The sequence below is a fragment of the Chiloscyllium punctatum genome, chromosome 22, assembly GCF_047496795.1.
Source record: "Chiloscyllium punctatum isolate Juve2018m chromosome 22, sChiPun1.3, whole genome shotgun sequence".
NCBI lineage: Eukaryota > Metazoa > Chordata > Chondrichthyes > Orectolobiformes > Hemiscylliidae > Chiloscyllium > Chiloscyllium punctatum.
Genome location: NC_092760.1, coordinates 46,658,767 through 46,673,341, shown reverse-complemented (window position 1 = coordinate 46,673,341; position 14,575 = coordinate 46,658,767). Strand labels below are relative to the sequence as shown.

The following is a 14,575-nucleotide window of genomic DNA, read 5'->3' as shown; positions in this document are numbered from 1 at the left end:
CAGGAGGAGGCTCTGAAATGGGTCAATTTAGATATTCAAGTGGCAGGAGGGCAGAATAGGCTTTCCCACTGCGGACAGGATCAGGGTGAAGGCAAAAAGTTGGTGGGGTCTCAATCCCTCATCCTCCTATTGGTTAATCCCCCACCATCAAACAAGATTCCACCCCATAGCTAAAAGGGGAATAACATTGCTAGAGGTGCAGCAGGTCATTCAGAATCTGTAGAAACATAGCAAAGCTGTGTGAAGGAGATTTTTCAGATTTCTTTCTGGCCAGAGAAGCATTTGTTTGCTTTCAATTATAGTCCTGTCCTCAAAACCAAAACACTATGCATTTCAGCATCAGAAAGGATGGGAAAGGCAAAAAACTTTTTGTGATTTGATCAGTTGTGCTTTAAGGGAATCTGCCTAGCAGTGTGGATAAAAAGTATGATATGACTGGAGAAATAGCCATTACAGGTCAAAAATAAAAACAGAAATGATAAAAACAGGTACTCAGCATGTCACTGGTGTAAAGATTTTTTTTAAAAAAATGTAATTACACTTGGCAAAAGTGTAATCGGTCGTAGGATTTACACCCAGAATTTCAACTTACTCTAGGTGCAATCAGGGTTACCTCAATTCACTAGCACCTGTAGGAAAGGGAATAAGGTGTGCAGATAATGTTTGTAATTACTAACCTCAAATCAAAATGCTGAGGAGAAACCTCAGGTATGAAGGCAACTACCTAGTTTCCAGGGATGGGGTACAGTTGCCAGGGACACTTGGCAATAAGTTATAGGCATGCAGCTTATTATTTCCAAGTGGAATTCTCCTCAAGTACAAACAGAAACTGCTGAAGAAGCTCAAGGTAAACCTTTCTTCAGAACTATCACTGGACCTGAAACGTTAACTCTTCTTTCTCTCCACAGATACTGCCAGACCTGCTGAGTATCTCCAGCAATTTCAATTTTTATTTCAGATTTCCAGCATCAGCAGTTCCTTGCTTTGTCTCCTCAAGCATTGCTCCCGATCGAGAGTGTAGAACTGATCTATTGCTTCTGCAACTTGGCAGCACACAGTAATCATTCAAAAATGGAGGCAAATATTGCATGGCTGTAAACTACATGGGATTTTTATGTACATTAAACTAATTTCCTTCCCAAACTGCCACTGATCGACTCAATTGTACGATCAATAATTTCTGTCTCTCTTAGTAAACTATTACTTATTCCAGATTATTGACACACTACCCTATAATTCTTTCTTTACTCAAATCTGTCGTGTCATATTGGATCATGACTTAATTAGCAAAAAGATTCTCACTCTTCTCGATGTTTGAACTTTGACAAGGAGTGTCAGCAAGCAGTATGGGTGTCAGGGCAGGGTGGGGCTGAACAGCCATCAGATACCATCCATTAACCACATATAAATAATTTTCAACATCAACCTTTAGATAATGAGTTGGAGGAAATGATTCCATTATCCTTTATGGCACAGAAACAAGGTGGTAACTTGTATCATTTCTGACAATACTCCAGCTCAACCATCAACTACAAGTGACAGACATTTAGATTAGATTACTTACAGTGTGGAAACAGGCCCTTCGGCCCAACAAGTCCACATCGACCCACCAAAGCACAACCCATCCAGACCCATTCCCCTACATTTACCCCTTCACCTAACACTACGGGCAATTTAGCGCGGCCAATTCACCTAACCTGCACATTTCTGGATTGTGAGTGGAAACCGGAGCACCCGGAGGAAACCCACGCAGACACGGGGAGAATGTGCAAACTCCACACAGAGTGTCGCCTGAGGCGGGAATTGAACCCAGGTCTCTGGCGCTGTGAGGCAGCAGTGCTAACCACAGTGCCACCGTGCCACCCATTTAAGAGAATATTTCAGAATACACAGAACAAATGCATTCCAAAGAGTAAGAAAAATTCTAAAATATAGACCCACCAAGTAGAACTGCTCAACGTCAAATCAAATTTAAAAGATAAACCATTATCAAGTAAAAACATATGGGAGATCAGAAAATTGCACAGAACTTTAAAAAGAAGCAACAAATGACCAAAAAAAAGTGAGGAAAAATAGAGCATGAGCAAAAGCCAGTCAGAAACCTATTTATTAGTAATATGTTGTTATATCCATGATCACTTAAAAAATAAAAAGTTGAGTGGTGGTCTGACAGAATATGAATTAGGAGAATGAGTAATGGAAACTAAGGAGATGGTCAGTAAATTGACCAAGTGTTTTGCATCAGTCTTCACTATTGTGGATGCAAGCAACATCTAAGAAGCAGCGATAATGGATGGGATAAAGGAAGTCAGGAAAATCACAATTGCCACAGAATTGATGTTGCATAAATTGTTGAAGCTTTGAGTTGTCAAGTACCTGAGTCCTGATGGACTTCATCCTTGGATCCTAAAATAATGGCCAGTGAGAAAGTTGATAGCTGAAACATAAAATGAAATGTAACAGATAATGAGGGAGCTCGCCATCTCTCTTTCTCACAGAAAGTCACTTCTTGCAGAAGTTTTGTGATTTGCCTTCTAGGACTATGCAAAAAAAGTTATAAATTGATTTTGAGACTAATCTGTATGCATTATTGGCCTAATGTGACCAATGTGACTGAAGGCTCATACCTCTGAAAGCAGTGATTTAGACACCTCTACCTTGCAGGTAAAAGAAAGGGAAATGATATTCTCTCATTCTGAGTTCTGCTGAAAGGAATTAGGATAAAAGAGTTTGAATCAACTTACAAAATCAAAAATCTCAAAATTAACATTTCAACTGCCATTTTCATCACTGCTGGTAGCCTGCAACCACCACAACACTCAACAATACACTCGACAGTGACCCCTGTATTGTTTTTAAAACAATTTATTGGACTCAAGTCTTATTTTAGTGTGTGTGTGTGTGTGTGTGTGTGTGTGTGTGTGTGTGTGTGTTGCACTTTTATTTTTTCTCATGTTTATTAATGATTCAACTCACTCTTTGCTATTCAAGAACACTCAGTTAAATTGGCTCCTTTTAAAACATAAGTGAATTTGGGTCTGGCAGAAAGGAGATGGGGTCCTTTTTAAAATTAATCTTTTGTGACTAACTGAGTGGAGCTTGCAAATAAACAAGGGGAGCCAGTCCACCACAGGGGTTTTGAAGTGGTCTGTCTGGAACAAGTTAGCAATTGGGGAATATCGCCTAGGAACTGTTCAGAACTCTAATGAACTGCCCACCAGAAACAGGCAGAAAAAGGGCAGCTGGTTGAGGGATAGAAGAGGTCAGATATGTGACAGAAGAAGTTTGGGCGGCTTCAAATGGTAACCATCGATAGCTGTTTGCTACAGACCATCCTTTCCGAAGTCATGGGGAAGGGTGTTTAAGAATGAATCACAAAAGATATAAGATAGAATGGGCAAGGCAGGGAAGCAGTCCTATGCTTCCTGCATGAACAAAAGAAATATTACAATTTGTGTTTTTCTGTTGTTCCCAACGCCCTTCTCCATTTTGATCCTAGTTGAAGAACCTTCTCCCCATCTCTGTTCAATCACCTTGCACTGTTGGTTATAACAAGGTTAACTTAAAGCAAAAGGTCTGTACCTTCACGGAAAACTTTGAGTTCCAGTCCAGTCATGTTTTAAAAAGGAACCAATTTAACCAGAGTTTCTCAATTTAAAGAAAGTATGTTTATTAGTTACGAAAACATGGAGGAAAAATAAATTGCGACACGTACACAATAAAAATGAGAAGTGAGTAAAAATATAACAGTTAAAAAATAATATCAATCATTCTTTGATTTCTCTGTGTGGCGTAGATGGTGAAATGTTGCACCGCTAAGGTGGGTGATTCCAGTGACATTGACACCGGAAGTTAAGGAGTGGTTTTTGGGATTCTGGGTTCTGCAGATTAGCCAGAAGGCATTGTCACCTATCCTGTTTAACTGTGACTTTTGACTAGCAGCTTACTTTCTGCAATCAGTGAGAGAGATAGACTTTTTTTCTTTTCACCTACAAGCATGGGAGTGTCTTGTGGATGTTCTCAGCTGTGACCTTCACAGCACACTCTAGTGCTAGAATCGCAGACTGCCACAGCAACACCAGATTAGCACACTATACGAGAACTACAGTTGATTTTTAAGCCCTTCTCTCGTGTATTTCTGGCAGGGATAAAACATTTTTCGCAGATTATTTTAGCTTGCATTATGTGCAAAGTCAGAAAGGAGATGGTTCAGATTTTTGCATTGCACCTCTTGCTTAAAAATGATGCTTTGAAAATCTTAGATACTATTCTCGCTGAAACATTTATGGTCTGTCACAAGACTGAGTGCAATTCACAAAATAATTTTTGCCATCTATTGAATTGCATTTTCTGCCATCTCTAGACTTCATGATCTTTTCTTTTAAATGAACCTGTCTTACTGAACTGTTCAGCTAACCCTAAGGAATTTGGGCAGTGAACTGTTTGTATGACATGGTCAGAGAGGATCATAACTTTCTGTATGAATGCCAGAGGAGCACGCCTGCTTTTCTTGAAACTAAAAACTTTCTGTCTACAAAGATATTTTAGAATGGTTGGATAGTATAAAGGTTTCCTCATAGGCCCCAATTTTGGGATTATTTAATGTAACCAAACTTCAAGTTGTATAAAAGGTAAATGCTGAAAACCAGAAACATTCACAAATTGTGTCCAAATTGCACAACTGTGTTAGGTGGGGTCATCATTCACGTTTAGAAATCTAGGGGATAAAACAAGCAATGTTGATCCAAGTGTTATGAAGAGGTAATTAAGTTCTCTGAAAATGTCCATCCACTGGCTTCCATTGGGCGAGTTAGTAAAATCAACTCAAAGGTCTTTTGCTTGTGCAGTCTCTGCTTATTTCTGGCTGGGTGACTGCTTTACAGAACCCCAGGTTCCGTCTGCAAAAAGGATTCCGAGCTTCCAGTTGCCTGCCAATTCAACTTACACTGTTCCCACAGTAACATTTCTGACCCAAGGTCAAAAATCACACAACACCAGGTTATCGTCCCAACATCTTTATTTGTAAGTACAAAGATTGTATTTTCAAATGAGCCTGTTGGACTATAACCTATTGTTGTGAGATTTTTGACCTTGTCTACCCCAGTCTAACACAAGCATCTCCATATCATTTCTGTCACACACCTGCTGCAGTGTTCCATGAGCCTCAGCACAAGCTCAAAGAACAGTCTCAATGTTTCCAGTATAGTTTTTAGATTGAACATCAAGTTTAATGACTTTGGAGCCTGATTCCATTCTTCCATTTTGTTATACTCATTTCACACCCAGTCATGTTATGACATGGGTTGCTTTTAGCACAGCTTCCCATTTTTTCACTCTTAGCTCTTTTCACTTTGTCTCTGTCTTGGCCTGCTGTCTATAATAATCTCCTTGTTTACGTATTTTTTCATATCTCTTTCTCTCTGGGCTCTGTGTCCACCTATTCGTCCACTTTCCCCCTTCACTATCAACAACCTCATCTCCAACATTGGTTCAGACTTAAGTACCATTCTTTCATAGCTACGAACACTTCCGAAGAAGAGTCACTTGATTCAAAACGTATCTATGTTTTGTTCCCACAGCTGCTGCTCGACCTGCTTATCTTCACCAGCCATTTCTGTTTTTAGAACATAGAACAATACAGCCCAGAACAGGCCCTTTGGCCCTCGATGTTGCGCCGACCTGTGAACTAATCTCAGCTTGTCCCCCTACACTATCCCAAAATCATCCCAAGTGCTTATCCAAGGATTGTTTAAATCTCCCTATTTTGTTTCTGCTTATTTCTCAGTTTGTTTTAAAGTTATTTCTCACTGTCATTCTCTATAAACATACACCTTTCCAGCTTCTATCTTTACATCCATATCTCTCTCTGACCTAGAGAGAATGCTTCCTCTTGTGGGGAAGAGCATGGCGGCCAAAAATTTAAAGTAGTCATCAAGAAATTCAGCAACAGATTTAGAAGATAATAAAAACAAAATACTGTGGATACTGGAGACCCGAAATAAAAACAGAAAGTGCTGGAAACACTCAGAATCTGTGGAGAGAGAAACAGAATTAACATTTCATGTCCATCAAATCCAATTCTTCTTCAGAATGAAACTAGAAGTGGTAAGAATGTAACATTTGTTACATAAGCAAGTCGAGATGAAATGAAAGAAAATTGGACGAAAGTATGAAGAAAATACTGAACAGATAGTTATAATGGCAGAATAAAAGAATGGCTCGAGTGAAGCATAAACATTGATTTCGACACTGACTGCGTTCTGTGGCCGCATTCTGTGCCATATATCCCATGTAATTTTTTTCTCTTCATTAATTTCAGGACACTTTAAGACTCACATATGCACTAATACAGAATTTAAATTTGAGAAAATAATCATCAAAATATGGTATTGATTCTCTCTTGTTCAGCTGTTGTCAAGTTCCAATACTTGGTGTAGACTTTGCAAAGTCATCACAACTTGTCTTTTGCAATAAATAATACATTAAATTTACAATAAGCAATTTGCTAATAACATGCATTGTCAACAATGAAAGTTATAAATATTTGTAATGTTCTTTTGTCACTGCTGTCTCAGAAGTTAATTTTACACTGATCATACAGTTGTCATGACATTTATTGCTCCTGGTGTATTTCACAGTTGCTGGAAATTGGCTTGGCATTCACTATTAGTTTTTCAAAAGGCAGCCTTTCATTTATCAATGGTTGTAATCCTGTGAGGAGGGCAGAATAAAGACTCAGGAGTCAGATTATTTTGACTTGGATGTTGTTTTGTTGAGCTGAAACAGGATTCAGGACTTACTGAGTATGGAAACTTTAAATGTCATTCCCTGAGTGGGGCCTAATAAATGGCTGAAGCAGTATCAGAAATGCAGGAGGCATTTGATCTTAGAGTGAATGGCCAAGGAAGTATGTCACGCCTAATTTTTCATGAGCAATTGAGTGGGCCCTGAGCATAAGGTGGAGTGGGCTGAACTGAACCAGAAACATTGGTCTGGATCTTCGAGGAATTGAGGAGAATCTGTGGATCTCATGTGGGAGAAGGATACTGGTTCTACATTCCTAACTTGGCTCACTCCAGTGCTGGGCATACTAGACCCCAGGAATTTTCTTGGAATCAGGCCTACTGCTCGAAGACCCATATTTTATAACCCTTCAGAGGTGAAGATAACTTTAGAAAGTCTTATCCATACGCCTCCAAACACAACAAAGGGCTTTCATACCCTCCCTGCCAACACATACTCCTGTACCACTGAATGGCCCACTCATAGCCAAGATCTTTTCCCCAGGGTAGGGGAGTCCAAATAAAGAGGTCATAGGTTTGATTTGAGAGGGGAAAGATTTAAAAGGGACCTAAGGGGCAACTTGTTCACAGAGAGGGTGGTGCATGTATGTAATAAGCTGTCAGAGGAAGTGGTGAAGACTGGTACAATTACAACATTTAAAAGACATTTGAATGGATACAGAGAGTTTAGAGGGATATGGGCCAAATGCTGGCAAATGGGACCAGATTAATTTAGGATATCTGCTTGGCATGCATGAACAGGACCAAATGGTCTGTTTCTGTGCTGTACATCTCTATGACTCTAAGAACCTTTCTGAAGCATTTCCACATGCTGTGGTACAATAGGGCTCATCTTTGTTCCTGTACAGTGTGTATATGAGATGAATGGGCATGGAAGTGCCATTTGTTGGTTTATATAAGCCTGAGAGACAAATGGGTTCAGTAGAGGATGATTAGTTACATAAAGGGTACTGGACCTAGTGTGGAAAGGCCTAAGTTTCCACGGACAGAATAAGAGGCTAGCAATTTAGGACAGAGGTTGGCATGGATTGGAGGTGGGGAAATGGCTTAAAAGGACATGAGAGATAGAACAGTATTGAGCATAGTATTGAACAAAAGTCCCAGACAATATAAGGGCTTTTTAACCAGCTCTCCGAACAGCCCAGGTGGCTGCTTCCAAACTGTTTCTAGGGCAGCAGACCTGGCTCCAACATATACCCATATAATCACATAGACCCCAAGCCCCCACACTGTCCTGCACTGTGGATGCCAGAAGGAAAATCACACATCTTTCCAAGGCTTGCATACCAAGCTAGGCAGTGAACTGATAATATACTGAATTAAATATTAAATAAAAGCTGAAAGAACGCAGATGCTGTAAATCAGAAACAAAACAGAAATTGCTGGAAAAGCTCAGTAGGTCTGATACCAACTGTGGAGAGAAATCAGAGTTCACATTTCAGTTCAAGTAATCCTTCCTCAGAACTATTAAGTAATGCCTTATGGGTTGACTTCAGAAATTAAAAAAGCAGACACACTACTAGACATGTAATACAGACTTTCTAATAGTGGGAGAGAGTTAGAGGAGCAGATATATAGGTAACACACTGACTGGAAAAACAACATAGCAATAATAGTTGGGGACTTCAATTACTCATTAATCAACTAAGATACAAACAATGTGAAAGGCAGAGGGCACATAATTCTTGAACTACACTCAAGAGATTTTTTTTTTAGCCAGCATATAGCAAGCCCAACAAGATATAACTTGAAATTTAATGTTCGGAAATGAAGCTGAGTATGTGAAAGAAGTAGCAGTGGGTGGCAATTTTGGAGATAGTGATTAAAATACAGTTTAATGTAGCATCATTATGAAAAATGACAAAAATAGGACATGACCACAACTTTTAAACAGGGGAAGGCAAATATTACAAAATTGAGATATGATTTAGCCCAAGTGGACTGGTTATCGCTACTTGAAGAAAAGTCAATGGCACATTATTGAGAAGAATTCAAAAATGAGATTCCATGGCACAACATCAACATGTCCCCACAAAGAAAAACAATGATACTGCCAAATCAAAGGTCCCCTGGCTATCCAGAAGCATACAGCGCAAGATGAAAAAGAAAAATAGAGAATGATAATCTCGTAATAGTAACATTTCAAAAGTCTTAGAGGGGTATAGAATGCACAGGGATAAAGTGAAAAAGGAATTTTGGATAGAAAAGAGCAAAAATGAAAAATTATTGGCTTTAAACAAGGATGTTGCCCTGTCTGTTTTATCCGAGCTCTTCATTATTTTGTGCACCTCAATTTAGTTACCACCTCCTCTATTTTAGAGGAAAACATCTAAGGGTGTTTTACCACTGCTTTAAGAACAAGATGATGAATAAGGAAAGGGACAGGATTATTAGAAAGACACAGGTAACACGTAAATGAACATGGAAGGAGGCTTGGTTCTTATTGAGTACTTTGCTTTTGTCTTCACAAAGGAAGGAGACAATGCAGGCATTCTAGATAAAGAAGAAACATGTGAAATATACAATAAAATAGGCATAATAGGAAAGGAAATACTGGAGAGGAACTGACTTCCTCAAAAGTGGATAAATCACCAGAGCTAGAAGAATTTTATCCAAAGCCATTGATAATGCAAGCAATACTGAGAGGTTGGATTAAATATTACTTAGAAAAGCACGTCTTCATCAAGTACAGTCAGTAAGGTTTTATTAAGGGAATGTTGTGCTTACTACATTAATTGAATTATTTGAAGAAGTAACAAGGAGGATTGATAAAGGTAGTACAGTGGATGTTGAAGACATGGATTTTAGCAAGACATTTGACAAGGTCCCATGTGGCTAATGGTCAAAGAAATTATAGCCCATGGGATACAGTGCAAATTCTTTTGCACCAATGTGGCAAATTATTTCCAAAAACTGGAAATAAAGTGTTTATGGATGTGAATGGTAAATGGTTTCCAGGGGTGTTCCACAGGGCTCAGTGTTGGGTCCTGTTGATTGTGGTATGTGTTCATGACTTAAGCTTAAATGTGGAAGGAATAATTGGGAGATTTACAGATGACACACAAAAAAAACTCTAACGTTGACATTAAAGATGGTGGCTGTTGACTGCAGGATGGTATCATCGATTTGACTGAGTGAGCAGAAAAGTGGTCAATGGTATGTCAGGCATTGGGTGTGGGGAAGGAAGGGTGGAAACAAAGCATGGAAATACACCATTAACAGGAGAATTTGAGAAAGTTAAAGGAAATGAGAGACCTTGGAGCATATGTCCACAGGTTTCCAAATGTGTGAGTACAGTTAGGTAAGGTAGCAACACAGACGCATAGGAGACCTTCCTTCAATGGACTTGGCATCAAAAACAAAAGCAGGAAGGTAATGCTGAAACTATACAAGATTCTGGTTAGGCCCTGGCTGGAATTTTGTGGACTGTTCTGGCCACCACATTGCAGGAAAGACATAATTGGTCTCAAGACGCACAGCAGAGATTTACAAGCCGGGGCTTGAAAATTGCAGCCAAGAGTCAAGATTGGATAAATTTGTGTTGTTTCCCTGAGAACAGAGAAGGTGGTGACTAAATTGAGGTGCATAAAATAATGAAGAGCTGAGATAGAGTGGGGAGGGATGACCTGTTGCCCCTCATAGAGAAGTAAATTTCCATGGGGCACAGATTTAATGGTATTGGTAGAAGGATGAGAGGCAACATGAGGAAAAACCTTACACCCAGATAGTGATGGGTGTCTGGAATTCACTTTGGGGTTTGAGGTTGATGAAAACCCTCAACTCATTTAAAAGGAAGTTTGGAACAACACCTGGAGCACTGTAACCTGTAAAACAATGCACCAAGTGCTGGAAAGTGGGGCGAGAATAGGCTGCTAGTTTATTCTGCTGGCATAGACATAAAGAGCCAAATGGCCTCTGCCTATACAGTCTACAATTCTTAGAACATCATGTCCATTTTGAAATAAGCACAAAGCATAGGCATCAGATTAAGTCTAATGCTTTCTGTTGGAAATGTAGAGTATCCTCACAGACAAAGATATTCATTTTGCTTTGGCATTGGAAGAGTATAGTAGCACACTGGAGTAATTGGACAGGAGAGAAAAGCTTGTAATTTTTATTGGTAATTTGTGTCACATCTGTGAACAGAGTTTATGCTTTAGGTCAATGACCTTTCACCATAATTGACAATTTTATTGTGCATCCATTTAATTTGCATAATAAGGGAACAGATGCCCACAATGAGAAAAAAAAATCAATAGAAAGAGTTAGGAAATAATTAGAATTCTGCAGTTTTGTTCGTTCCCATAATTTGGTAAAGATACAAATTAAATTTAAAAGAAAAACTTTGAGAGGGAAATTTAACTTGAAGATGAGAATTTGGGAATTTGGTGGGGTTAACTGTGGAAATTGACAGATTGTAGATAAATTGGCTCTGACCCATCAACTTTTGCACTTAATTGCAGCACATTCAGCTGTGGGTGAACAACCCCTTAAGGAAAGATGTTAATAGCTCAGTAAGAGCAAAGCTACTATGTTTTGTTTTAAGATTTTACCATTGCTGCATGGCTTCCTTGAACTCAGTTGTGAAGGGAGCGGTACAATGGTTCAGTGGTTAGCACTACTGCCTCACAGTGCCAGGGACTGGGTTAAATTCCAGCCTCTGGTGACTGTGTGTGGAGTGTACACATTCTCCCCATGTCTGTGTGGGTTTCCTCTGAGTGCTCTGGTTTCCTCCCACAGTCCAAAGATGTGCAGGTTAGGTTAATGGGCCAAACTAAATTGCCCCATAGTGTCCAGGGATGTACAGGTTTGATGATGTAGCCATAGTTAAAAAGTACGGGGTGCTCTTCAGACGATCAGTTCAGACTTGATAGGCTAAATGGCCTCTTTCTGCACTGCATGGACTCCATGATTCCAACACAGCAAGAATTAAGGGGGCTGAAGAAATGTCACTCAAAAATAGCTTACCAAAAGCTTACTTCCCCAAGTGTGGGATAGGTTTTTGATCTATTGTTCGGAGATAATATTTCCAGTACTTCATGAGGCCATTTCACTACTTTGCCAACTAGTTTCAAAGACTGTCTGTCTAATCGTCACTTTGAAGCTGGAATCTCTCATAGGATCTGAGCTACAGGAAGAGGCTGAACAGGCTGGGGCATCAGAGGCTAAGTGGTGACCTTATATAGAGGTTTACAAAATTATGAGGGGCATGGATAGGATAAATAGACAAAGTCTTTTCCCTGGAGTCGGGTAGTCCAGAACTAGAGGGCATAGGTTTAGGGTGAGAGGGGAAAGATATAAAAGAGACCTAAGGGGCAACTTTTTCATGCAGAGGGTGGTACGTGTATGGAATGAGCTGCCAGAGGATGTGGTGGAGGCTGGTACAATTGCAACATTTAAGAGGCATTTGGATGGATATATGAATAGGAAGGGTTTGGAGGGATATGGGCCGGGTGCTGGCAGGTGGGACTAGATTGGGTTGAGATATCTGGTTGACATGGATGGGTTGGACCAAAGGGTCTGTTTCCATGCTGTACATCTCTATGCCTCTATTTGTATAGGTGCCACTTATGCTGTATTTTCTTCAAGCTCCGGTGAGGGCCAAGATGATAAGCAGGATCAACAACAATGTCGGCACCAAAAATATGACAAGAGAAGCAGCAGTATGCTGCACATAGATATAATACAGAAATCAGGACACAGTGGAATGTGTCACTGTACTCACTTTTCTTGTTCTAATTAAGTCACTAAACCATCTTTGCACTGACTACAGGAGTGCCCAACTACATAAAGTAAAAAAAGTGACAACAAAACTGCAAATGCTGTAAATCAGATATAAAAACAGAAATTGCTGGAAAAGCTCAGCAGGTCTGGCAGCATCTGTGGAGAGAGAGCAAAGTTAACATTTCCAGTTGAGTTTTGAGGAAGGTGTGGGTGAGTGTTACAAACAACACTCTCTGACTTCACTTACATCCACATACCTACTTGCAACAATGCATGTTGGACAACAATGAAGAATGGGAAATCTAGTTGATCTTCTCTCATGAAGTATCACTGAAATGCCCAAACCTTGCACTCCTGGCTGAGAATTCCTCATTTGTTACATTGTCTGCATTGGGATCAGTGCAGAGACATGCCTTGTGCTCCATAAGGCTTAGGTGATTATAGATGAGACATCCATAATCACCCAAATCTTAAACAAACATTGTAAACTTTTTAAAAAATCATTCAATTGACTTTATTTCAGGAACTGAACCGACCCAAACTTATTTGATTATTAATATGGATTCTGCTAGGGACAATTAACTTGGATCTTCATTGAGAACTGTAAGATCTCCACATTATACCAGAATAGCTTATTTAGAAATGGCATTAAGAAATAAAACTACTTTGCTATTATGTTTTACTGAGACATCAGTAATTTTCTTCATTTTATTGTCTCGATTTTGTTCTGTGAACTCTCGAAGGCAAGATCCTTTTAAAGAATTTTGTTAAGTTGTAACATTCCCAATATAAGTCAGTGTCCAGACGCCTCACCTGTGTCTGGATGCAATATACTGGGTTTCTTTGCGCAGTTCTCAATAATTTTTATTACCATATCGCATGTCAATGGGTTCAGTGTTGAATCCACTGCCAAGAGTTTATGAAAGTGCGTCCCTCTGCCTCTCCGATGGCGCTCGACTCCCAGGGCTGATTGAGATCATTCCTGGGCAGAACGACTGCTCACTAACTGGGGAAAATTTCCAGAAACTTTCTCACAAATACGAACATTTAAAAAGGTGCTTTACTCCAGACGCACCGTCCGAACACAACGAAGACAGAGCTGAATGGAAATAGACATTTTTTTTCGGAAACTGACAATGCCCTTCCCCCACTTGTTATCGATACCGCTGGGTCCATAGTCTCACACAACCGAAGCTTACAAACTCCGCGAACAGCAACAACACAACGTCCCACTAATAAATAGAAACACGTTCAAGAAAAGTGAAACGCGATGTAGTTCTCAAGTTAGCCATTCTCCTGGTCCCATACCTTATGCCTGAATTCTCTGGCCACCTTTTTCTCCATTCTGACGGGCTGGATGCGACGGGAATAAGGAATGACCGGCCCCTTTCCCTCTGAACCCGCTGTGTGTGGAGAGCTCGCACAGCAACCAGTTAACGACACCCAGACAGGGCGAGATAACGAAACAAACTTTAGACATCGTTTGTGTCTGTGTGAAGTATCACCATTCACATGTCTGCTACTGCTACTGCATTGGTTTACGTGAAGTAGCTAAAATATTCACGTACATTTATAAAGCTGTTCAATTTTTTTTATTTATAGGACTCCCATTCTGCAAGGCAGAGAAATACAATCCAAATAAATCAGATGTATATAATACTTAGATGTATGGTTTAAGGTGTCTTCATTGTTTTTTCTGTGTTTATTTCAGAGTTCCCTGAGCAAAATACCATCGACCTGGTTTAAAAGAAAGAAAACTCATTACTTTTTAGAGACGTTATGATACATCTCCACCAATGGGGAGATTTGAACCTGGATATTCTGGCCCAGAGTTAGGAACGTCATTCAACCCTCATAAGACCCCAAGCATAGTTCTGGCACATGGAGGTAGGTGGGACTTGAATTCAGATATTTTGACCCAAAGATAGTAACACAACTTCAAGCTTTAAATTCCAATATCTTATGTGCTGAGATTTGAACTCTATCCCCGGAGTTTTAGCATGGAGCTCTGAATTATTCAGCTAATGACCTTCCCTCCACAGCACCAT

At 39.8% G+C, this 14,575-nt stretch overlaps 1 protein-coding gene across 3 annotated transcripts in view; it reads right to left on the bottom strand.

The window, feature by feature from the left end:
* ush1c (Usher syndrome 1C) overlaps positions 1–13,961 on the bottom strand; it is a 205,414-nt gene extending 191,453 nt beyond the window's left edge. For all 3 annotated transcript variants that reach the window (XM_072592221.1, XM_072592223.1, XM_072592222.1), the window contains exon 1: positions 13,836–13,961. In XM_072592221.1, coding sequence (XP_072448322.1) covers positions 13,836–13,871 — 36 coding nt within the window. In that variant the 5' untranslated portion in view covers positions 13,872–13,961. The remainder of the gene's footprint in view (positions 1–13,835) is intronic.
* Positions 13,962–14,575: the final 614 nt, after the last annotated feature.